The 26,968-nt window shown below is 42.1% G+C and overlaps 1 protein-coding gene across 6 annotated transcripts in view; it reads left to right on the forward strand.

The window, feature by feature from the left end:
• Positions 1-26,968, forward strand: part of FAT3 (FAT atypical cadherin 3) — a 542,685-nt gene that overhangs the window by 435,754 nt on the left and 79,963 nt on the right. For all 6 annotated transcript variants that reach the window (XM_075851466.1, XM_075851461.1, XM_075851464.1 and 3 more), the window contains 3 exons: positions 3,601-3,876; positions 7,046-7,256; positions 16,375-20,448. In XM_075851466.1, the coding sequence (XP_075707581.1) occupies positions 3,601-3,876; positions 7,046-7,256; positions 16,375-20,448 (4,561 nt within the window). The remainder of the gene's footprint in view (positions 1-3,600; positions 3,877-7,045; positions 7,257-16,374; positions 20,449-26,968) is intronic.

Below are 26,968 nucleotides of genomic sequence, written 5' to 3' on the forward strand. Positions count from 1 at the left end.
TCTCGAGATTGACAGAAGATAAAATATAAGGAAGGACACATCTGTAAATGTATCTGAAGTTCTTAGATCTGGAGAGATGTGACAGACTGATTAGGGGGGGGGGGGCAGAGATTTTTTTTTTTTACTCCCTGTCAATGATCTCATTGTAGAACGCTACAACCAGACCAGCGGTTTAAATGGAATGAGGCCGATCTATAACATGACAACAGTCATCAATCTGATCTGTATCTCTGCTCTTCTCCAGTATATTCGATTTCCCTCTACCCTCCGTAGTCCAGATTCCCCCTATTTTCCAGCGGCAGTAACACTGTGATCATTATCTGTCCTTCACTTTTGATTTTTCTATAACACTGTAGCAAGACCCCCGTCAGCCGGTGGTGCCCATGGCGGCTACCTTGGTGGTTACTCCCTTGAGTCAGACCACCCGGAAATGGTGGCAATACTTAGAAGTGGAATACTGTAGCAAAGATCAAACTTGGCCGCGACTATATAGGGCTTGGTTTTGACACCCAGGACAGAAGGGTAGTGTTTGTTCCCCATTCAATGCCCCATTTTTATGACAGTTGGGCCAATTCCCCATCATCTTGTTCTAGTTCCTCTGGAGAGGAGAGTTCTGCATTGGTTCACACCACCCAATAGCAAAGTAGAGGGAACCAAGCAGGGCTGGGCCCCTTCTCTCTTTGGGCCCGGAGAAGCCGCATATTCTGCCTTTGTTATGTACGCCCTTGCTGGTCATACAAATTAAATTGTGATCGGCCGCCATGCTCTCAATCAATAAGACGATCGACGTGTCATACTAAACTACCAGATCAGGTACATGGTTTAAAAAATACTTGGTAGTAAAAATAGGAAGCTACACTCCTTTCCTCTTGTTAAGTGAATTTTCGCGGCATAAATTCAGAGAGTAAAAAGATTTATGGCTATAAGTGCCAAACACTTGCAATCCCATATAGACCTGCGCCATAAAAAGATAAGCCAGAAAAATAAGTCAACAGAAAACAGACCTACTTTCAAATCACACTGACAACCGGCACAATTAAGGTGCCCCGGTGGGTCTAAGACTTAAGAAGGGAGGAGGGGGTTCAAGAAAATAATCAGACCTAAGGGGAACCAATTGTGCAGACACAGTTCAAACATAAAGGCTGACAGTGAAGGGTTACATTCTGGAGTCACCACGTCTTAATAGGCTGTAGTAGGAGCTGCTAAAGCAGTTAACAATGAGTGTTTTCTGAGCTTTGTACAGATGTAGCAGAGCAGAGTATGTCATTTAACTCGTTTTGTTCTCATTGATGAAAATAATGGTTTACCCACATAAAACCACTGTTAATACATCATTATTATAAATTGTGCCAAATGACAAACTCAGCTCTGCTACGTGTCACAAACACGGCTTATTTGTAGACGTGACTCAGCTTGTGAATTTGAGTCCTTGAGTTGTCCTCTTCTGTAAGGCAGAGTGCAAAATAACAAAGTCTAGCTCTGCTACATCTGCATAACATATTATCCTACCAAATCCACGGCCGCTAATATTATTCTATAGAAATGTCCAAACAATTCTCCGTGGTCGACTCTACAACAGATACAGTATAACGGGCTCGTTGCTACTTTACTGCTATTTTACTGTTTCGCCCTTCCTTTAGCAGTTACGTTTTTGTGCGGCCAGCTTGAGTATCAGGCCATAACTTCTTTCATTTGTAAGACTACTGGACCAAGAGATTCTTTTGTTAAAACTTTTGTAAGTGTGGGAAAGGACAGGACGTGAGCTGACTGTCGATGGAGCAGCGAGCAGACACATTGGAGAGACGTTTCTTCACATATTAGGGGAAAGTGTTTTGTGTGAGACACAAAGATTCAGATTTAGAGGAGCTTATTAAGGCCGCGTTCACACTGGTGGAGTTTATTGTTTTGTTTTTTTGCAACATTTGTTTTGCTTTACGACAGATCTAAATAGGTTGGACAACTGATGATGTGCTTGTTCACACAGTTTGTTTTTGTCACTTTTTTGCCACAGCTGTACTCTATTGAACACATTAATTTCTATTGGGTTAGTGATGTGTCATTTGTGTCTTTGTTATTATCAGTTTGCATCTATTTCTGTTCTGGTCAATCCGGGATGGTCAGTTTTATTATTTCCATTATTTTTTTTTACTTTTGCTCTTAGAACATCTATCTATCTATCTATCTATCTATCTATCTATCTATCATCTATCTATCTATCTATCTATCTATCTATCTATCTATCTATCTATCTATCTATCTATCTATCTATCTATCTATCTATCTATCTATCATCTATCTATCTATCTATCTATCTATCTATCTATCTATCTATCTATCTATCTATCTATCTATCTATCTATCTATCTATCTATCTATCTATCTCATATCTATCTATCTATCTATCTATCTATCTATCTATCTATCTATCTATCTATCTATCTATCTATCTATCTATCTATCTATCTATCTATCTATCTATCATCTATCTATCTATCTATCTATCTATCTATCTATCTATCTATCTATCTATCTATCTATCTATCCATCCATCTATTATCTATCTATCTATCTATCTATCTATCTATCTATCTATCTATCTATCTATCTATCTATCTATCTATCTATCTATCTATCTATCTATCTATCTATCTATCTATCTATCCATCCATCCATCCATCCATCTATCATCTATTATCTATCTATCTATCTATCTATCTATCTATCTATCTATCTATCTATCTATCTATCTATCTATCTATCTATCTATCTATCTATCTATCTATCTATCTATCTATCTATCTATTTTTAAAGGACATGTTTTTTCTTTGGCCATCGTTTGATACAGACAAAGGCCCCATGCACACGACCGTGCCCGTAATTACGACTCGTAATTACGGGCATGGTAGGGCACGGCCGGCCACGGGCAGCCGGCCGTTTCTCCGGGCCGTGCTCCCATTATAAAGTATAGTAGCACGGCCCGTAAAATAAAAAAATAGAACATGTTCTATCTTTTTCAACGGCATGGGCACCTTCCCGTAAGAAAACGGGAAGGTACCCGTGGCCAATAGAAGTCTATGGGCCCGTTATTTCGGGTCGTAATTACGACCCGTAATAACGGGAGTTTTTACGGTCGTGTGCATGAGGCCAAAGATAGGCACTGGCTAAAGCCAATTTGTTTTAAAACAAGTTACCCGTTTATTTCAATATATGTTCCATCCTCCGTGCTGTAAATCAATCATAGCAAATAAGAACAAATGGGACTCCCTGCTCTTGCTGGATCATACCGCAGCCCACTACCCGGTTCAGGATGGCCCAGTGCTTGCTGCCCTCTACCGCTTCCCAACCTTTCTTCAAAAAGTATTTATGACCCTCTGGCTGTATTCCCGTCACATTGCTGCAATGTTGTAGAGGGGTAGTGCAGGGCAGAGCCTATAGAGAATTGGGGCGAGTCCTAGTGGGCCCCTCTCTTCTCATGGTACCACAGGTTGCCTGTATCGTATACCAGCGCTGTCCATTGTGTGCACTGTGCTTTATATGCCTTGTATTATACAATTTCACTATGAACCTTCATAATTACTGGTTATTTTTTCTCTCTTTAAGGTCCTTATTCGAGTCCTTGATAATAATGACAATGGTCCCGAGTTTTCTCAGCCAAGTTACGATGCGGTAATCTCAGAAGACGTCCTCCCAGACACTGAAATATTACACATAAAGGCCACAGACAAGGATGAAAATCACAAGTTGAGTTACATCATCCACAGCAGCATCGACCCAAATAGTATGAGAAGGTTTCGCATTGACCCAAGTACTGGCACATTGTATACAGCGGAGCGGCTGGACCACGAGACCCAGGCCCATCACATCCTCACTGTAATGGTCAGTAATAATAAAACCGTCACTTAGCATTGTATATCTAGTCATCAAATATCAAATCTGTTCTGTTTTCACTTTTACTATTTTGTTTGTTTTTAACTGTATCTCTACCTGGAAACCATCAACAAGCAGGATATTTGTTGATGATAGAGCTTATTATGGCTTTATTTTGATTCTAAGAATGTGTATATATCCAGGATGAAGCAGTCTACAGTATTAACACATGAACATCCAGATAGTCGCATTAACATATCATGTGATACGGAGGTGGTCTGCTTTAGAAATCAGATTTTCAAATCCCCTGTTAGGGAATTCTGAGCTAAGAGAAGGATGTTCCATGTTCAGGACTCTCATCTCTTCCCCAGAGCGGAGAGCAGCTAGAATCTTCTCTGGATGACCTGGTACATCCATGAATTAAATGGACAGCCCTTGATTGACACCATGTAATGCATCATTTCTCCTGTGGTGGCGCTGCATGCTGGAGGACATAGCAGCAAGAAAGCTGTCGTTCTGGTGGAGGCCACGCCTCCTTCGGCTAAACCATGCGCCAGCTAAAATTTGTGACCTTTTTTACACCAGAAAACTGGCATAAATCTTTGACTATATTCCCCCCCCCCATGTCTTTTTTAGGTCCAACCATCTGTGCTAATTTATATCGTTATATTGGTCAGAGTTTTTTTTTCTGGTACTGATCTGTAAATCCTCTTCTTAGACATAGACTTAGACCTTATTCATACGACATGTATTTGACGCATATTTTGGTGCATTTCATGACGCCGAAATACGCGATAAAAAACGCTTGTTTCAAGCTTCCCTTTGACATCATTGGTAGAGCGTGCTGTTAGTGCATACAACGTGCTTTTTAAGCAAGCGTAATTAAATTAAGTGTCATGTAAAAAGAAGAGTCACGCCGAATGTTCCCATAAAGTCAATGGGAGTCCTAATTATACGCCACAAAGCGCGCACAAAATACGTTGTAAAAGCGTAAAAATGTGTATAGTTAAAAAAGCGCTTCCTAAAGATGCAAGCGGTTTTGAGACATTTAAAGAGGCTCTGTCACCAGATTTTCAAACCCCTATCTCGTATTGCAGCAGATAGGCGCTGCAATGTAGATTACAGTAACGTTTTTTTTTTTTAAAAACGAGCATTTTTGGCCAAGTTATGACCATTTTTATATTTATGCAAATGAGGCTTTCTAAAGTACAACTGGGCGTGTATTATGTGCGTACATCTGGGCGTTTTTACTTCTTTTACTAGCTGGGCGCTCTGATGAGAAGTGTATGATGCTGACGAATCAGCATCATCCACTTCTCTTCGTTAACACCCAGCTTCTGGCAGTGCACAGACACACAGCGTGTTCTCGAGAGATCACGCTGTGACGTCACTTCCTGCCCCAGGTCCTGCATCGTGTCGGACGAGCGAGGACACATCGGCACCAGAGGCTACAGTTGATTCTGCAGCAGCATCGGCGTTTGCAGGTAAGTCGATGTAGCCTCTGTCGCCTGGTGCCGATGTGTCCTCGCTCGTCCGACACGATGCAGGACCTGGGGCAGGAAGTGACGTCACAGCGTGATCTCTCGAGAACACGCTGTGTGTCTGTGCACTGCCAGAAGCTGGTTGGTAACGAAGAGAAGTGGATAATGCTGATTCGTCAGCATCATACACTTCTATTCACAACGCCCAGCTAGTAAAAGAAGTAAAAACGCCCAGATGTACACACACATAATACACGCCCACTTGGACATAACTTTAAACACGCCCAGTTGTACTTCAGAAAGGCTCATTTGCATAAATATAAAAATGCTCATAACTTGGCCAAAAATGTTTGTTTTTGAAAAAAAACAAACTTTACTGTAATCTACATTGCAGCGCCGATCTGCTGCAATACGAGATGGGGGTTTGAAAATCTGGTGACAGAGCCACTTTAAGTGTACTTTTCAAAATTATGCATTGTGAACATACCCTTTAATTTAAAAAAATTGTAGCTGCCTGCAGCCACCACTAGAGGGAGCTTGGGACCTTACTGCATACTGTGTTATTATCAAGTTCAATGTATAAATAGTATACAGTAAGCTCCTAACTCCACCTAGTGGTGAAAACACAGAAAAAGGCAATACATACTGATAGGAGGGCAGGTAAAACACCAGTTCCCAGCAGGATGCAGACAGGCCGCATTATTATATATCTAGTGGTGACTTCCGCAATAGAGCTTTATCATTTAACTCTATGGGGAATTTATTAAGATCTAAGTTTTACTCTTAAGTGCGTTGAAGTAAGATGCACTTATCAAATTAATAAATTTAGCGCATCTCTGGCCATTCGGGCGCCAAAAGATAAAATCTACAACAGCTTTGAGCAGGCGTAGGACTGTGCTTTGTTTAACGACAATTTCTTGCAGTAAATTTATAGTAAATATGGCCCCACCGATCCCACTAAGCCCCACCCCTCACACTAAGCCCCACCTACTTTTAAAAATCTTTGTGTAAAATGCTAGTTTTGTGCATGTTGCGACTCTCTGGTGTAGATTGCTTGATAAATTCCCCTCTATGTCTGTGTAGAAGGTCTGGAGCTCTGTATTAGGCTCAGTTCACACTGAGTTTTCTGGCACTGATTTTGACTTGGAAACCGCGTCAGAATCAGTGCCAAAAAAACATCCAAAACATGTGCTAATTTCCGAGCGTTTTTCGCAGTGTGTTTTGCCCGCGGTTCTTGCATTAGCTTCAATGGCCTTGGGCGAAAAACGCAGAGGCAACTACGGAAAAAAAATGCAGGCAGTTCAAAATCGGCCTCAAAATTTCTGAAGGATTTCTAAGGCAGATTTTTTTCCGCCTGCAAAAAACCTCAGTGTGAACAGGGCCTTAAGAAATTATTCAGCAGAGAATTTTTGACTTATTTAGACTTATTTTGGATATTCATTGTCAATGTTGCTCTTTATTTGCCGGCATTATCCCACACGTGTAAAAATATATTTTCAAATGTGAAATTTCCATTTTAATAGGAATTCATTATCAGTAGCACCAGGTCAGCTCACATCTGCGTATATTTTGGCGCGCTCCTCTTTACTTCGAAGTTGCTGTGACTCCAGCTGACCCAGTGCTGCAATAACGTTCATTGACAAGACAAAGCTCTGCTCCTGAATAATGGACAATCCTTTCTCCATTCTTTCCAAAAGGTCAAAGATCAGGAATTCCCATACAGACGGAACCTGGCTCGCGTTACAATTACTGTAGAAGACGCCAATGACCACAGTCCGTACTTCACCAGTCCATTGTATGAAGCTTCTGTGTTTGAATCTGCCGCCATTGGCTCAGCCGTCATACAAGTCACTGCCTTAGACCGAGACAAAGGAGAAAATGCTGAACTTCTATATTCTATAGAAACAGGTAATGTCAGAGCTTCATTATTAGCAGTCCTATGTAAAACCTGCATGAAAGTTATACAAACATATACTATGTAACAGTAAAAACTATTGGTTACCACAGCAGGACCATGGGTGGCAAAGAATTTGATTTCTCCGATTCCACCTTGATGTATTCTGGGAGTTTATTTGTAAATGAAGTGAATACAAAAATACCTTTAAAGCACTCCTATCATTTTATATATATATTATTTGTATTTATTTATTTATTTATTTTTTATAGTAGTGCCTCTAAATATACAAAACTTTGTAGTATATCTTATTAGGGGAAAGTGACATCATCCTCACCTACAAGAAGCCTGTAGTTCACTTTTTTTTATCCTGCAAATGTTCACAAACCTCCTCAGTCACCAAACAATCCATCTAGTGTGAAACAGAGAAAAGAGAGGATAGCTGCAGCATTTCTCCCTTAGGGTATGTTCACATGATGAGAGGCATTTACGTGTGAAAAGACAGACTGTTAACAGCTGCCTCGTTTCACAAGTAAATGCTCCTCCTCGCATTTTGTGAGCCGTCTGAGACGCTCGTAAATCTTGAGCTGTGCTTCATTGAGTTCAATGAAGAACAGCTCAAATTACGTGGCAAAGAAGTGCCCTGCACTTCTTTGCCAAGGCAGTCCATTTACACGTCGTCGTTTGACAGCTGTCAAACGACGACGCGTAAATGACAGGTCGTCTGCACAATATGTCGGCAAACCCATTCAAATGAATGGGCAGATGTTTGCCGACGTATTGTAGCCCTATTTTCAGGCGTAAAACGAGGCATAATACGCCTCGTTTACGCCTGAAAATAGGTAGTGTGAACCCAGCCTTAATGTCTGTGTGTGCTGTGAGAGGGGAGGAGGGAGGCTCATGTTACAGTTTCTCTGCCTCAGGCCTCATGCACACGAACGTATTTTTTTCCTCTCGTAAATACTGGCGTAAATACGGGTCCTTGGTCACACATATTCGACCCATATTGCACTAGTATTTACGGACCCGTGCCCGTAAATACGGGTCTGGTGTCACCAGTATTCCACCCGTATTTACGGGCAAGTTTTCGCTGCAAAATTGCACTGCACTAATCGGCAGCCCTTCTCTCTATCAGTGCAGGATAGAGAGAAGGGGCAGCCCTTTCCGTAGTAAAAGTAAAAGAAATTCATACTTACCCGGCCGTTGCCTTGGTGACGCGTCCCTCTTTCGACATCCAGCCCGACCTCCCTGGATGACACGGCAGTCCATGTGACCGCTGCAGCCTGTGATTGGCTGCAGCGGTCGCATGGGCTGAAACGTCATCCTGGGAGGCCGGACTGGAGGAAGAAGCAGGGAGTTCTGGGTAAGTATGAACTTCTAGTTTTTTTACACGTTGATCTATATTGGGATCGGTAGTCACTGTCCAGGTTGCTGAAAGAGTTACTGCCGATCGTTTAACTCTTTCAGCACCCTGGACAGTGACTATCCCCTGACGTCGCCTAGCAACGCTCCCGGAATTACGGGTGCACACACGTAGTCACCCGTAATTACGGGAGCCCCATAGACTTCTATGGGCCTGCCTGTGCCGTTATTACGGCCTGAAATAGGACATGTTCTATATTTTTCAACGGCACGGGCACCTTGCCGTAAGGTACCCGTGGCCAATAGAAGTCTATGGGCCCGTAATTACGGGCGTTTTTACGTTAGTGTGCATGAGGCCTTAGGCCCCATGTACACGACCGTAAAAAACCTCAGTTTCTGCGGACCGCAACCGCAGTCCGCAACAACTGTCCCATTCACTTCTATTGAACGCGGACACCTTTACGTATCGCTATGGATGAGTGTCCGTTCCGCAGAACTGTGCCGGGAATTATGGAGCATGTCCGTTCTTGGTCCGCAATTGCGGCCCGGACTCTTCCATAGAAGTCTATGGTGGAAGCCAAAATTGCGGATGGCTACGGAGGTGCGTCCGCACATACGGATAGCCATCCGCAAATACAGAAGTGTTGCTAAGCGACACAAAGGGGATTTCCCATCAACCAGGCCTCTTTTTTTGTGCATCCGTATATACGGATGTAATACGGATGCACTATGGACCGTATTTGCGATACCATTCAGCAGAAATGGGTACGTTGCTGATGATTTGCTGATGACTATAAAGCAATACGGAACCGTATTTGCGGATACGGTCGTGTGCATGGGGCCTTTTAGCCTGTGTGTGTGAGACTTGTGCTGTGAGAGGGGAGGGGGAGCAGCAGAAGGAAGAGACCTGATTGGTCAGAGCACAAAGCACAGCTCTAAAACACTGAGCATAGCTATAGAGGGAAAATTAACTAAAATATGCAGGTTACACACAACATTTGTCATTCTTTGCTATGTAAAGACGTTTCTATACATACCTCCTAACATTTGAATCTCCACTCATGGGAAACTTTCAAGCCCTGCCCCCACCCAGGAACACCAATTTTTATAAGTGCTGCCCACTTAACGAGCCATTTGCGGGAAAATCTAGTGAAAAATGGGAAGCTTGTGAGGTTTGTCATCACTCTGTCCTCTGGGTCTTTTACCCCCTTCCATTATCTTTCTGCCTTTCACTATATACTGCCCATCATCTATATTTCATGTTATAGGGCGTATAGAGGTTGCATTTGCACCTGGGTCCTAGTGCCTGAGAAGACCCAAAGGTCCCTCTGCCCCAGAGTATTACAAATAATGGTGCATAGTTGAGGGCCTGTAACAGATTTTGCATTGGGCCCCACGTTACCCCTCTGCTGAGGTTTTTTTTGGGCCCCCTCAGCTATTATATCTATACCCCGGTAGTAACGCCCAGGCATAATAGACACACGGACCTTTATAATACTCCAGGGGTTGAACTAAACCCTCATATAACATCCTCTGGGACTGCAGTAGGTTTCAGGTTCACCTCGGTTTTTCTCTTGTATATAAATCTACATTACATGCACAGGGTCCAGTCCTCAGAAACATCTGCAGGACAGGAAATAATTTGTAGCGCGTCGTCTATAGCTGCGGCGTTGGGTCGTACGTTATACCTTAGCCACAGCTCCATATGGTATACTCATTAAACAGATTGTTTTCGCAATTCATAGCCTGGAACCGTAGCCAAGCGAATCATTGTGTATTTGTTTGCACTGAGCGCGCCTCGAGGCTATATTACTGTACATGACTAATATATAATACAACCTTGTGGCAGTCAGCTGTGAATTGCCAGCATTCGGATTTGTGGGATATTGTTGTAGGAGTACATCATTAAAATGTTCACAACCTATAGCAATGATTTACTAACATCCTGTGGCTTATATTGCACCAACACATTCCGCAGCGCTGTACGCCGATTGTAATAATCACGCACATCGGTTCCTGTCTCCAGTGGGCTCACAATCTAATTCCCCTATCACATACACTAGGGCCAATTCATCCATAATATGTTTTTGATGAGGGAGAAATTGGAGAACTCAGAGGAAGCACATGGAGAACATTTAAGTGAATATTGGGAGGTCTTAAAGAATTGGGGCCAATTAAATTGGAACTGGTGGGATCAGTAAATCTTATAGTCTAAAAAATGCAGTAAATTGAAGCCCATCTAAAAGTATGCTTGCCTACTGTCCCGAATTGTCAGAGAGTGTCCTGAAATAGGGGATATCTCACAGACCTACAGCAGAGCGGCGAAGTCTACCAGCAGTTGCCACTAGGGGGAGATAGCTGCATATGTATTTACATGGCTCCAATTACCTTTAATAGAATTGCGTAAATCTCTATGCAATGAGCTCCCCCTTGTGGCGGTTGAAGGCAGCCAGAGTTGTATTATTTAATTCTACGGCTGTGAGAAAGGAAAGAACTCCTGCTGGCAGTAATGTTCATTTTGGACACTCTACAGCAAGTATATTTTGGGGGCTCTCTGCTGATACTGTTAATGAGGCTGTCTCACCATTTAATGTCATATTTAATGTATAGATCATAAAAAATGAATAATGTTTAACATTCCTTACCGTCAAAAAAAACAATGATATAGTGAAGCGTTGTGACATTTATCCACATAGTATAGCACCACCTGGTGTTCAAAGTGTTAAGAAATGTTCACGTCCAGGTCTCTGCATACTGATCCACTGTTTACTGCAGAGCAGCGAATAGAAATGGCTTTCTGCCCTGCTTGTCAGGGAAGGAGCGGCGCCTCTGCAGTAGCATGGCATTATAGCTGAGAAGATTCCTTCTGTAGGGGAATTAGAAGAGACTATATTGTCAGCTGCCAGAGGGGGAAGGAGACTGATTCTGATCAAAATCCCTCCTCAGAATCACAAATTAGCAGCAGCACCAAGGGGGACACAGGGAAGCCCAAAAATTATGAAAATTTTTATTTTAAATTTTAAAACATAGTATTTCAGGATTTATTTGGTATGAAATGAATCATGAGATAACCGCTTTTAATGCAGCCACTTGGGCTATTGTTATGGGAATGAGGTCTTGAATGGGAACCATGTAATGCTCCATTTCTCCTTTGGTGGCGCTGGAGCGAAACTGTACACTTGCTGACAAGTTCGCCCACTGTTTACAGCTGATCGCTGGGGGTCCCAACAGCGGCACACCCTGTGATCAGCTTATCATTGGGGGATTCTTCTACTAAAAGGCGATTATCCAATGATGCAACCCTTTTCATGGTGGGGAGGGATGGGGGAGTATGAATTGCAGTACTAGTATGGCCCATATTAAATAAAATACCGATCTATCGTGATATTCGTGTATAAATGTAATATACATATAGATTTATAAACGATACAATTTCTGAATATAATATATATAACGCTCAGCGTCTTGAAGACATCTAAACATATTTCATATCCTGTCTAGTGAACTTTTACGTTTAATAACCTCAGATTTTTGTATCTGCGAATGTCTATACTTCACAGTTTCCATTTCACACGTTGGACAAATTTTGTGAAGTCAATGACATTTTCTAAATGTCACAGGGAAACATCCAGTAGCGTCTCTGGTCCGAGGGGGGTTATCTACTGAAAACGGGTAATAGAAATATCTTAGTGACACAATAAATGAGTCTGGAGGTAATGCTAAGTATTAATATGTATAATGGAACTATTAATATTATGCGGTCACATTTACAGCAGTACCATAAAGTGTCATTGATCGACTTCCCAGATTTGTTCTTTTTGTTGTATTTTTTTTATACTTATGTTGCTCAGATAAAAAATTTTTACACAATCGGAGTTTCGAAAATCTCATTCACTTGAATGGAAGGTATTTTCAATGCTGAAGATATTGTGAAAATTCGCCAACCCATGCGGATTGAGGATTCACTTTTTATGCATCCGCCACAGCCATCCAGTAAATCAACGTATATTTTAAAGATATATTTTTTTAACATGGGAGTCTATGAGCAACAGATAGTTGATGGATGGTATATATTTTATGTTTTTTAACAAGTCGCATCATACATCTCGTGATATGCCAGGTTTAGGCTATGTTTACGTGACATTTTTTGGCCTATGTTTGTTGTATAGGCCGGGAAAAGCTTATGACGTATAAAACAAAGGCTGTGACGGACGCCTAACAGTGGCACCTGTCACCCATAGGCTATAATGGCATCCGTTTAACGGATATGGCATGAAAAGCTATTGAAGAGCTCATGATGTAACTGTTTAACGAATGCCATTCAGTGGCACCCGTCACCCATAGGCTACCATGTTAAAAAAAGTATACATTTAACGTATACGTTTTTTAACTGGACAGCGAGACGGATTAGCATAGTCTACCACGCTATTTCATACCTTTTTTTTGCGTTATACTAACGTATACCGGCCAGACGGAGGCGGAAAGGACACTCTTTTGGCTTCTATCAGACAATAGAGCACGGTTAACACGTTTAGTTTGTGCGTCGGGTGCTTTCCAAATGAACACGATAAATGTACGATAAAAAAATAAATAAAGTTAAAGAACACATCTGCGTACTGTGGATTTAAAGAAACACTCTAGGCAAAATATGTACTTGGGGCAGATCTACTAATCAAATTGAGCCAGAATTCTGCCTTACTTGCTGTGCGCCACATTTAGTAACTGTTCTGGACACTGTTTTTGACATGCTTGGTAAGAGGGCATGGCTTAGCGGAAATGGGGTGTAGGCTAGAAAAGGGGTGTGGCTTAGAATACAACACAGGGCTCCAAAAATTGCACTAAAATTTTGGTGCAAAAAAACTGGCGCAAAATAAGCTAACTAAATGGTAATACAAGGTAGAAAAAAGTGTCTAATTATCTAGCTATAACCGCCAAATTTATCATGAGGCATGCACCACTTTGATAAATTTGGCGCATTTTTTGTCTGCCTTATCTAAATTTACACTTTCTAAAACGTACACAGTATTGGTAAATCTGCCCCCTGTGTTATACTTGACACAGGGATTCTAAGAACACCAAAGAGAGAATCCTTCTGTCATGCTACACCCCTCAGGACCTGCACTAGACATAACACAGTGTTTCAGTTTGGCCCGGAGTATTCCTTTAATTGACTGAATTTACTATTTAGGCATGGTGCCAAATGGGCCGGAGTAACAATTGGCACTGGAGTCAGAAGATAAAGCTTCCAAGGCAAATGTAGGCAGACTTCTTTCTATGGTGAACTGGGAGGCAACTGTTGTAAGAATAAGCCTATAACCATGTCGCCCTTCTGCACAGTACGGTCCGCCCAGTGTTTGTAAAATTGTAGTATACGCCACAGATTCCATCATACAGATGTAGCCATCTTTATCTTGACTTTTAACGCATTAAAGGGGTTGTCCACTTTCTGAAAACTGATGACCTCTCCACCGGAGAGGTCATCAGTATATGATCGGTGCGTGTCCGACATCTGGACCGCGCACCGATCCGGCTGCCTCTATGCACCGGATGTTTGGAACGGGATGCAGTAGTTGAAACCGGAAGCAGATGGCTCCGACCACTTCATAGCGGATGTTCGGCGGAACTGCCGCTCTGCTCCTATTCACTTGAATAGGAGCAGAGCTGCAATACTGCAGCTTGGCCGCTATTCTTTGACCGGAGCCATCTGCTTCTGGCAACATCGTCCGGCGCCCGGAGGCAGCCGGAGTGCTGGATTGGTGTGGGGTCCAGGTGTCGGACATGCACCGATCATATACTGATGACCTTTCCGGTGGATAGGTCATCAATTTTCAGAAGGTGGAAAACCCCTTTAAATACAAGGTGTCAAGAAACTCTAACTTGACTTTTTCCAATGACTTTTCAATGGCTTTTGTTGCGTCATATCACGCTGCAGCAAGTTATTAGAATCAAGATAAAGATGGCTACATCTGTGCATTGCTGTCAAGTTATAGATTTCCCTGAGTTATTTTGAAGCTTTAATATAATACATAGTAAAAAATATTAGAAAAAAAATAGCAGAATGTGAGCAAGAAGCTTGTGTAGTGATTTGATAGCCCTGTGTACTACTGTCAAGTCTTGGAGCTCTATATTTATGCCCCATGTTATTCTAAATTCTGCTAATTTATTTCTCTACATGGTCTATGTTTGGCAGCTGTTTCATGAATTTGTTACGCTCTAAGGGAAGATGTACTTTCTCACATTTCATATCGGCCCTTTCAAAACGTTCATTTTTTTTTCCGTCCATATAGTAAATCGGTTTTGGAAGAAGCCCTTTAAAGGACCACTCCAGGCAAAACGGATACACTGAGTTATGTCTAGTACAGGGCCTGAGGGGGCGGAGCATGACACAGGAATTCTGTCTTTGGTGTTCTTTCAGTCCTTGTGTCATGCTCCGCCCCCTTAGGTCGTGTACATGGAATACCACAATGTATCAGTTTTCTCCAGAGTGTTCCTATAAGATACTTTACAATCATTCTATATCTGTTAACAAATTTGTCTTAGAGACCACCATTATTTTTGTTAAAATTCTTAAATTGGTTGTCTGGTTTAATGTCAGTCACTCTGGAGGACCCAGTGTCCCTCACGCTGAAGAGCTAAGAATGTTCTTACATTACATGGGTTGCCTAATGATTTCAATAGACAACTTGTAATGCTTTATTTTTGCGGTGGGGGTGCTGCAGGGAAATCAAACACTTGCTGTTTAGTTCCCTTACAGATTACAGCTGATCGCCGTGGGTATCAGGATCGGGACTTCTTTTGATCAGCTAATAATCGGAGGACCTGTTTAATAGAAAGTGATTGGCAATTGTAAAATGGATTATTGGTTTTGGTTTATGGCAGTGGTTTCTAAAAGAAAAAAAAATAGAATAAAATTACACAGATGGCTCCAACGTCCAAACATTTAGTACCTTGGTTCCTGTGTAATGGAGATATCATTGGTTCCCTCATACTGTACACCAGTAATTCCAAATCTTTTTTGCATGGAGGAACCTCTGACAAGATTGTCAATCCCTACAACGACCCCATCCCTTCTGTAAATGTAGCATCTCTTGCTGTTGCTGTTTTTTGTGTGACCTCTAACCAGGAACCCTGGTTATGAAACACTCCTGTGGACTCTGGTGAATGACTAGTAAAAGGCATCCTAAGCCACCCTGGCATCTTTGTAAGAAATACTTCCTGGGCAGCTCGTGACAATGCCATTGGTGTCATGTGCTGGACGCCGCAAGAACGAATACTGGGCGTATCTGTAGCACTGGAGCGCAGCTTATTATAACTTTAGCGTGGGCAAAGTCTGGGCAAAAACAGTTTCATTTTCACTTATGGTTAAAGGTGAATATTCGGATGGAGTAATTTTTAATCACATTTTATTTTTAATTTATTTTTTGTGATATATATTAAAACATGACCTGAGAAAACCAAGTGAAAGGATTTTCGTTGAGTTGAGACGAAACACACACATATCCGTATTCAGTAATTGCAAATCATAAAGCACTTGGTCTGTCTCCGAATAAATTGTCAGTAGTGACCTGATCCTTCACACTTCACTAGGCACATCATCTAATACCGGTGACATACAGTAGCCTGCAATTCATCTCTCTACAGAGTAACCTTGTGTTGTGAGGCCATCCTGAACATGTACAAATGACGTGTGTAACTGCTGAAAAATCTGCAATGTGATTGTTTTTACTATTTTTGCTACTTGACTTACTTTTTTGTATTTTTTATTTTTAGGCAACACTGGGAACATGTTTAAAATTGAACCAGTTCTGGGCATCATCACTGTGTCAAAGGAGCCAGACTTGTCTACAATGGGTCAGTTCGTACTGTCTGTCAAGGTCACTGATCGAGGAAGCCCACCGCTCTCTGCTGCGGCCATTGTAAGAATTTCCTTATCCATGTCCGATAATTCAAATCCCAAATTCGCCCAGGCAGAATATCAGGCTGAAGTTCATGAGAACGTTGAGGTGGGCACACCGGTTGTATTGGTGTCTGCAATAAGTCAATCCACATTGGTTTTCGAAATCAAAGTTGGGAATATAGAAGGATCTTTCACCATCAACCCATACTCCGGAGTCGTCACCACTCAGAAGCCACTGGATTATGAACGAATATCTTCCTACCAACTCATTGTTCAGGCAACAAATATGGCGGGCATGGCTTCTAACGCCACAGTCAACATCCAAATTCTTGACCAAAATGACAACCCACCGGTCTTCCTCAGTTCTCAGTATGTAGGTACTATCAGTGAAGCAGCCCCCATAAACAGCATTGTTAGGAGCTCAGATAAAAACCCATTAGTCATAAGAGCAACTGATGCAGATAGCAACCAGAATGCGTTACTTGTCTACCAGATTGTTGAGTCAACAGCCAAAAAGTATTTCACAGTGGATTCTAGCACAGGTGCCATCCGAACAATAGCTTACTTGGACCATGAAACCATAGCGTACTTCCATTTCCATGTGCATGTAAGGGATAGTGGAAGTCCACAACTTACAGCTGAAAATCCAGTTGAAGTTTCAATCGAAGTAAGTGATGTCAATGATAACCCTCCGGTATTTACAGAAGCTGTTTTTGAAACAACATTACTCCTACCAACCTATGTTGGTGTAGAAGTTCTGCAAGTTAGTGCTCGAGATCCAGATTTAGCAATACCACCAGAGTTGAGTTATTCATTAACGGAAGGAAACCTTAACCATTTCATAATTGACTCTAGTAGTGGGGTCATTACAGTAAAAAACAGCAGTTTATCGAAAGATCATTATATGCTTATGGTCAAAGTATCAGATGGAAAGTTTTATAGCACTGCCATTGTGACAATACTTGTAAAGGAAGCTATGGACAGTGGTCTCTACTTCACACAAGATTTCTATTCGGCATCCATAGCGGAAAACACCACTAATATAACAAAAATAGCAGTTGTCAATGCTGTGGGCCACCGCTTGAACGAGCCGCTAAAATATATTATCTTAAACCCAGGAAATAAGTTCAAAATTAAGTCTACCTCGGGAGTTATTCAGACCACAGGGATTTCTTTCGACAGAGAAGAAGAAGAAATCTATGAATTAGTAGTAGAAGCAAGTAGGGAGTTAGACAACCTCCGCGTGGCTCGAGTGGTCGTTAAGGTTAACATTGAAGATATCAATGACAATGCTCCAGTTTTTGTAGGTCTTCCATACTATGCCGCTGTCCAGGTTGACGCTGAACCAGGGACTTTGATTTACAAAGTGACCGCCATAGATAAAGACAAGGGTAAAAATGGTGAGCTATCATTTTTTTTGGAGGATGATTACAGCCATTTTGAAATCGACAAACAGAATGGGAGTGTTACCTTAAAAAATACCTTTGACTCGGATCTCTCTAACATAGAGTACATGTTAATTATTATTGCCAGAGATCGTGGTGATCCTTTATTGTCAGCTTTAGTTGAGCTTCCAGTCACCATTGTCAACAAAGCCATGCCAGTATTCGACAAAGCCTTCTACACAGCTTCCGTAAATGAAGATGTTGAGATTCACACACCAATTCTGAGTATTAACGCTACAAGTCCCGAAGGTCAAGGGATTATCTACACCATTGTTGATGGAGATCCATATAACCAATTTAACATTGATTTTGACACTGGAGTTTTGAGTGTGGTAAGCCCATTGGATTTCGAAACAAGCTCTTCCTTTAAGTTGACAGTACGTGCAAGCGATTCACTTACCGGTGCACGTGCCGAAGTCATTGTAGATATCGGTATCAATGACGTCAATGACAACTCTCCTATTTTTCAGTTTTATTCATACAATGCCACCCTATCTGAAAGTTCTCTTATTGGGACGCCAGTTCTACAAGTGGTTGCCACAGATGCCGACTCCGATAATAACAAAGTCATAAGGTATCAAATCGTTCAAGACATTTTTAACAACACTGACTCATTTCACATTGACAGCACCAGTGGTTTAATACTCACAGCCCGTCTGTTGGACCATGAGGTTTCTCAGCAAAGTGTTCTGAGAATTAGGGCAACAGATAATGGATTTCCATCCCTAAGTAGTGAGGTCCTAGTTACAATCTACATAACAGATTTAAATGACAATCCTCCAGTTTTCAATCAGTTGATTTATGAGTCATATGTGAGTGAGCTGGCACCTAGAGGACATTTTGTCACCTGTGTTCAAGCTTCGGATGCAGACAGCACAGATGTTGATAGATTGGAGTACAGCATTTTGTCCGGAAATGACCGTATGAACTTTTTTATGGATAGTAAGAGTGGTGTTATAACCCTTTCTAACCATCGTAAGCAACAAATGGAGCCGATGCATAGTCTAAATATCTCCGTATCTGACGGCCTGTTCACCAGTACCGCGCAGGTCCACGTGAAGATTCTTGGAGCAAATCTTTTTAGCCCTGTTTTTGCACAGAGTATATATGTGACTGAAGTTAGAGAAAATGCCCCTATTGGTACTAAGGTTATTTATGTCAAGGCAACTGACGGGGATGCAGGCTTATATGGACATGTCACCTACACAATAATAAATGACTTGGCCAAAAATAGATTCTTCATTGACACGTTGGGACAGATTGTTACTACAGAAAAGCTTGATCGAGAGAATCCATTGGAGCAGGACATTAATATATTTCTAAGAGCTCTGGATGGTGGTGGTCGAGCAGCTTTTTGTACTGTCCAAGTATTAGTGGTGGATGAAAATGACAATGCACCACAATTTAAAGCCACAGAATATCGGGCAAGTGTCAAAGCGGATGTTGAGAAAGGTCACCTCGTAACTCAGGTACAAGCCTTTGACGAAGATGATGGTGCCAACTCTCGAATCACCTACTCACTCTACAGTGAGGCTTCTGTTTCAGTAGCAGACCTATTGGAAATTGACCCTGACAATGGTTGGATGGTTACAAAAGGCAACTTTAACCAGCTAAAAAATACAGTTCTTTCATTTTTTGTTAAAGCAGTAGATGGGGGCATTCCTATGAAGCACTCTCTTATTCCTGTATACATACATGTCGTACCCTCCGAAACTGTCCTGCCTATTTTTGCCCAACCTCAATATACATTTGCAGTCCCAGAAGACACTTTGATTGGTACTATAATAGACTCATTCCATATTAAACCTGTACAAGATGCTCTTTTCAGCACCGTCAATGGTGAATATCCTGAAAATAACAAGCATAACATTTTTATCATCGATAAGGACACTGGAATGCTAAAATTGGACAAAAAAGTTGACCATGAGTCTATACCCGCGTTTCATTTCAAAGTGGCTGCCTCTGTACCTCTGGATAAAGTTGATGTCTTAATTACTGTTGAGGTAGAGATCAAGATCTTAGATTTGAATGACAATAAGCCATTTTTTGACTCCACCAATTATGATGCTGTAATTATGGAGGGGATGTCTATAGGAACCAGTGTCATCCAGGTAAAAGCCGTCGATGCAGACTGGGGCGCGAATGGACAAGTCACTTACAGTCTTATTTCAGAACGGGAAGAAGACAAAATCTTAGAAACATTCACCATTGATTCAAATACTGGTTGGATAACTACACTCAAAGAATTGGACCACGAGAGGAATCCCACCTATACATTTACTGTTGTAGCAGCCGACCTTGGAGAAACATTGTCTCTCTCTACTTCTGCCATTGTCTCCGTGACTGTCACAGACATCAATGACAATGGACCCATCTTCGAACAAGAAATCTATAAAGGATTTGTGAAAGAAAGTGATGCCCCAGGAGAGGTGGTTGGAATACTCAGTACTTGGGATGAAGACACGTCCGATATAAACCGTCAAGTGAGCTACCATATTACAGGTAAGTCACTCATCTACATTAGTCTTTGATTATCACAGGCAGTGGCGTAACAAATAACCATGGCACCATAGCAAAACTTAGGATGGAGCCCCACTCCACCTTAACAGCCTTCATCGGGGAGTTTATAAATTGAAAGAATTAATGTGCCCATACACACTACATCAAAGTTGGCCGAATCCACCGATTTGGTGGGATGGGCCAACAATATGTGCATGAGGGTCTCCCGACTTTCCCCTGATGACAGGTGTCGCGGTAAAGAAGGATCGGGCATATTGAAATCCAACCTTTACTTTCACAAGAGATCATTTGCTGCCAGAGCTGAGCCGAACGGGCATCTTAATGGTGGAGTCGGGAGCAATAGTTGTTGGCCGAGCAAGTGTTTGGCCTACAGCTATCTAATGTGTATGGACATCTTTGAGATTATTGGTTTCTACCCAGTCCCCTTTACCTTCTGTCCTGACTTAAATTTTTCTCCCCCATCTATCATTCACAGGGTTCACTAGCTGCGCCTCATATGGGTGGAGCTGGGACCCCTTAGCTTCTGTGCTGTTATGTCAGGTGCCCTGGTTATGCCCGTGATCGTAGGAGTTAGGTAATGTCCGTAGAGCAATGTCCAACTTGAAATTGTGGATGCGTTTAGAAAGTTGGATGGAGAGGAAGAGTGATCTTCACATTGTCCTACACCAATAATAAAACAAAACCAAAAAGTACATATAAATTTGTTGAAACCTTCAGAACTTTATTCATAAAATATGAGTGCATGTTGTCAGATTTATTGGAGCTTCTCTAAATATTCTGTAATAGAGATTTACGCACATGGTATTACCAGCATTTGGAAGCTCTGTAGAAATTGGCAAATAGCATGTTAACTTGAACAGAAATGTCGTTTTGGGCTTGAAAATTGTACATTTTTAAATTGTTAACTTTCCTTTCCAATGATCATATAAAGCAATAAGTAAAAATGACAGATTTTAATTAAAGGCTGAAACCATGAACAGAAGCCCAAATTCAAATTCATTTTTGTTCGTGTTATATGATGCGACAAGCAGGACAAGAATGATGGTCCAAATGCAAAAATTGTACGTATCTCTAAATCAATCCGCCTGGAGGCCACACCCACTAATTATGGAGCCACACCCCCTTTCTAAGAAGCGGAACTGAGACTTCGATAAGAAATGCTAATATATTGACGCAAGGGAAGGCCACCATGCAATTTGCTGATGACTCTCTTTGTGCGATCCCACCACATACATCATGTCTACAGTACACGGGTTGGAATAATCTGGTTATATAAGGTTTGGATTAATTCAATTTTTGTAGCTGTAATAACATTATCTGTTGACCACCTTTTATTAAAACTTTATACAAATATATTTACAGGACTCCACTTTCAAGGCCACTATTTCTTTAGAAGAAGTGAGCATAATACAGTTACTATTTGCAGGTGCGAGTCCTCGTGGAGTCTCTAACTCTATTCACTTGAAAGGGGCTGAGCTGCAATACCAGGCACATCTAATGCACGAGAGGGGCGCTGTTCCTTGGAACCCCATTAAATGTTTGTTACTTGCAGTGCTTAGTGGCGGATGCTTTCCATGCACACCAAATCAGTAATGACACCAATCGTGACGTATAATTAAAGGTAGCTCCAATTTTCAGTTTAAATATACAGTATATACACTGTTGTGTGACTTTAGAAATATCTCTTGTTTTACTTGTACTTATCTTGAGTAACAAAAGTAACAACAGTTTTATCCATTTAGAATTTTTGTGGGTGGCGCTTAGAATCAGTCAGCACTCTGCTGACAGACACTCCCCCTGAAAGCCTAACCAAGCTCCTATAAAGCATTGCACTCTGGTGCAGAACATTTTAGGAGATGTAGGTTGTTTTTTTTAACATTAATCTATCACATAATAAACACAAGGCAAACCAGCAGAACATACTGTCTACAGACATTGAGCAAGAAGGGGCCACTGCCTATATTCTCCAGTGAGATTGCAAAAGCAGTACCATATAGAAAATCTGTGGTCACGCCCATAACTCCCAACCGTCCCGGATTCAGCAGGACAGCAGGATTTCGGGCGGTGCCCCGCTGTCCCGGGTGGCCGGGGGTATGTCCCGCTGTCAAACTAATTCTGAAGCAGGGAACCATCAGCTCCCTGTATCAGAATTAGTTAATAGCTGAGGAGCAGAGGGAGCTCCTTTGCTCGCCGAAGACTCCCTGGACACAGCGCTACTTTAAGCGCTGTGCTCGGGGAAGCCCTTGACGGTATTGTCCATTTATGAGCGGAATCCCCGGCCAGAGTCGGCAACGGGGATTCCGCTCAAGGATTAGCCACTGACATCACTGTCCATATATGTACCGTCAAGGGCTTCACCGAGCACAGCGGTTAAAGTAGCGCTGTGTCCAGGTAGTCTTGGGCGAGCGGAGGAGCTCCCTCTGCTCCTCCGTTATGAACTAATTCTGAAGCAGGGAGCTGATGTTCCCTGCTTCAGAATTAGTGGCTCCTCCTGGAGCAGAATCCCCGAGCCAGAGTCGGCAACGGGGATTCGCTCAAGGAGTAGCCACTGATGTTACTGTCCATATATGGACAGTGACATCAGGGCTTCCCTCTAGGAGCGGCATCCCCAGCCTATGCTCTGGCTGGGGATTCTGCTCCTAGAGAAAGTACCAATAGCACTATCTACAGGGTGGGTGTAGTGCTATCTACAGGGGGTGGCACTAGTAACATGGAAACTGTGGCACTATATAGGGGCACTATCTACATGGGCACTGTGGCACTATCGAGAGGGCACTAGCACTTTATATATGGGCACTGGCATAGGGGCAACTTTGGGGGTATTATACTGTATAATGGCAGCTAGGGGGGGCATTATACTGTATGGGACAGCTATGGGGGCATTATGCTGCAGGGGGGCTTTGAGCTGTATGGAGGCAGCTATGGGGATTTATACTGTATGGGGTAGTTATGGGGCATTATACTGTATGGGGGCATCTGTGTGGGCATTTTACTATATGGGGCAGCAATGGGGGTATTATGCTGCAAGGGGCAGCTATGGTGCATTATACTGCATGGGGGCATCTGTGTGGGCATTATACAGCATGGGAGAATCTATGTGGGCATTATACTGTATGGGGGCATTTGTCTTGGCCTTATATTGTATGTGGGTATTATACTGTATCGTGGCAGCAAGAGGACAATATACTGTGGCACTACCTACATGGGCACTGTGTAACTATCTACAAGGGCACTGGAACTAGGGGCAGCTAAGGGGGCATGATACTGTATGGGGGCAGCTATGGGGGCATTATGCTGTATGGGGGAAGCTATGGGGGCATTGTGCTGTATGGGGGCATCTGTATGGGCATTATACTGCATGGGAGAATGTGTGGACATTATACTGTATGGGGGCATCTTTGTTGGCTTTATACTGTATGGGGCATCTATGGGGCATTATACTGTATGGTGGCAGCTAGAGGGCATTATACTGTGTAGGGGCAGCTATTTGGTATTATACTGTGTGGGAGGCACTATGGGAGCATGATACTGTGTGAGCTGAATCGGGTGTGTATGGGCGGGGATTGGGTGGAATTAGAGGCGTGGCTTAAAAGAAAAAAATTGGTGCAACGCTCTGTGCGCGCCGCATTAGTGAAACTTGAAAGTTGGGAGGTATGGTCACGCCCTTTACATTTTTGGAACCTAAGTCTCTTGTGATAATGTCACTTGAAACAATTAATAATGTGCCATAATTTTTACTTCTCATAGTACACGACTACTTTATATTCTGGCCCAGTGTTGCCTGAATAATGATGGATAATGAATCTATGCCTCATAAAGTTTGTCCTTCCCACGACATAATTGTCAAGAAGCCTCTAATTCTTTCTGCTAATGAACTTAATTAATAATAACTATAATTCTCTTCCTCTCGTTGTATAAAACCGGCTGTTTTGTATTTTACATTTTTGTTGTCAGCTCACGAAGTGCACAGAATATCAGTACTATCAGTAATATCAGCCCGCTCTAACGGCGTAGATCAGAGAAACCTCTAACCTCCGCCGCTATTCCCTTGAAGGCTGTGATCAAAGAGGAAACTAAGAATGGGGGATGCCCTTTGGTTCTCGTCACAGGGAATCCCTGTGACGCGATCGAGGGACATACCATGTATGGGCAGGACCCCAGGGCTGTCTGACCATATTTCCTGTTGTTAGGGCATACTGAGGTCTGCCCTAACAACTGCCTGTGTACAATCAGTATATAGATATATGCCAGTACATTCAAGTTTAAAAAAATAAATAAAAAATAAAAAATAAAGTAATGTTACATTTAAAAAAATAAATAAAAAAATACACACACGTTTTACAATAAACATTAAAATAAAAGTCTCAATACATAAAATATACACATATTCTGTATTGTCGCGACCGTAATAACCTGCACAAAAAAATTTATAGCGTCAGGATAGGTGATAAATGTTTTACCACTGGGACCCCCACCAATCGCAAGAACAGGGGCCCGGAATCCCCCAGATCCTACTCACTGCACACCCCACAGTGAGGAGGAGCTTGAATTTAGCGGTGGTTGAGCAGGTGCACACCGCTCCACTGAATGTCTAGGACACTGATGGAAACAGCTGACCACTGTACTTCCCATAGACTTTGAATGGGGCGGCATCGCGCATACTCGACCACCACTCCATTCAATTTCCTTCTCACTGCGGTCAAGCAATGAGGAAGAACATGGTGTTCTAGATCCCCATTCTCGCGATCAAAGGGGATTCAGTGTTGGGGCCCCCAGTGATCATACAATGATTACCTATTTAGGTGATAATTGTCGATTCCGGAAAGAACCCCTTTAAAGGGGTTTTCCACTTTGGATAATTCCTACTTTCTAGAAGGGTCTCTTGACAATAAAATGATAACAAATTGTCCCCCTGCTAGGACTTCCAGCGATCACGTGTAATCTGAGGGGAAATCTGGCAGTATGTTTTCCCTGTAGCGCCACCACAGGTGAAATTAAGCATTACACAGAGTCCTTTTAAACCAATGGGTTGTCTGTGTAATGCAGGACAGGACAGGTCCTCCAGATCGAGAGATGCTCTTTGTAACGCTCTCCACTCTAAGGCTATGTTCACACGCTTAACAAAAAACGGCTATAAAATACGGAGCTGTTTTCAAGGGAAAACAGCATCTGATTTTCAGCAGTTTCTTATGCATCAGGCGTTTTTTTACGGCCGTTTTTGGAGCTGTTTTTCTATTGAGACAGTAAAAAACAGCTCCAAAAACGGCTCAAGAAGTGACATGCACTTTTTTATATGAGTCGTTTTTTTACGGGCTGTTTTTACAAACAGCCGCACAAAAAAACGCCCAGTCGGAATGGAACGCCATTTTTCCCATTGAAATCATTGGGCAGATGTTTTTTCAGGCGTTCAGCCTCCGTATTGTTAGCCATTTTTCAGGGTGTATACGGCCCGAAAAACGGCATAAAATAGGCCGTGTGAACATACCCTAAGAGATGAGGATTCTGAACTGAGAACCCCTCTCTTATCCCAGAATTCCCTAAAACGGTGTATGGAAATTATTTTTCTAAACTAGACAATTCCTTTAATTATATTGATAAAATAACCTGAACTACAAGCCGTATAGCGGATGTTGATGTATAGCGTGCAGCACAGACTGGAGAAGGTGTTTAATGCATTATCTCTGTCATTTTGCAATCTAAGCACATTTTATAGAGAAAGGGAACATCTCAGTGATCTCGATTTAGGAGCTGCACAGCATGATCTGTCCTGGATTTGGGGTCCCAGGAGGGTGCGCTTTATCTCTATCTCTGCAGTTCATGTATAGCATGCAGCACAAAAAGCAAAGTAAAAAGGCTCTTTTTTTTAAAAAAAAAATATTTTTTTTTATTTATTAAAGCAGTAGGTATAAATGTCCTTATCCTTAATCCCATTAGTGCGTTCTGAAAATTGTAGTTTAAATACCAGGAATAAAACGGAGATCAAAAGTGGGTCTGTAATCAGCATCTTACCCAACTCAGATCAACTCTTACGTAATTTTTTTTGGAATTGATTCAATTAATGTGTAACAAATCAATTAATTAAGGAAGACTCATTTCCATCACCCCGGCTCGGTGATGAAGTGAATGCTAATTGGAGGGATTCTTGAAGTGTTTTCGGAAAGCAGCTCTCTGAGGAGCAGATGGAAGTCATTGACATAGGTCAGTTCTATACAGTGGATGCATGTGATTAGATAAGAGATGTTCCTGGATGTTTCACATGAGAACACCCGGATTCATTTACTCTACCGCCAATAAATCCTCTTCTCTTTTCCTGCATAGTGATGACCTTCCTGTTATTTTCAAGAGCATCTATTATCTAAAGTGGCGGCAGATATTTTGACCAGGCCTATTGGCAACCATCGAAAACACAAAGAACTGACGAAAAACATATTGGTAAAAATTAAAGGATGCTCATGTTCCGGTTAAGGACTGTATATATACGGCGTGGGTTTAAATGTGCTGC

The sequence above is a fragment of the Rhinoderma darwinii genome, chromosome 2 (genome assembly GCF_050947455.1).
Source record: "Rhinoderma darwinii isolate aRhiDar2 chromosome 2, aRhiDar2.hap1, whole genome shotgun sequence".
Taxonomy (NCBI): Eukaryota; Metazoa; Chordata; class Amphibia; order Anura; family Rhinodermatidae; genus Rhinoderma; species Rhinoderma darwinii.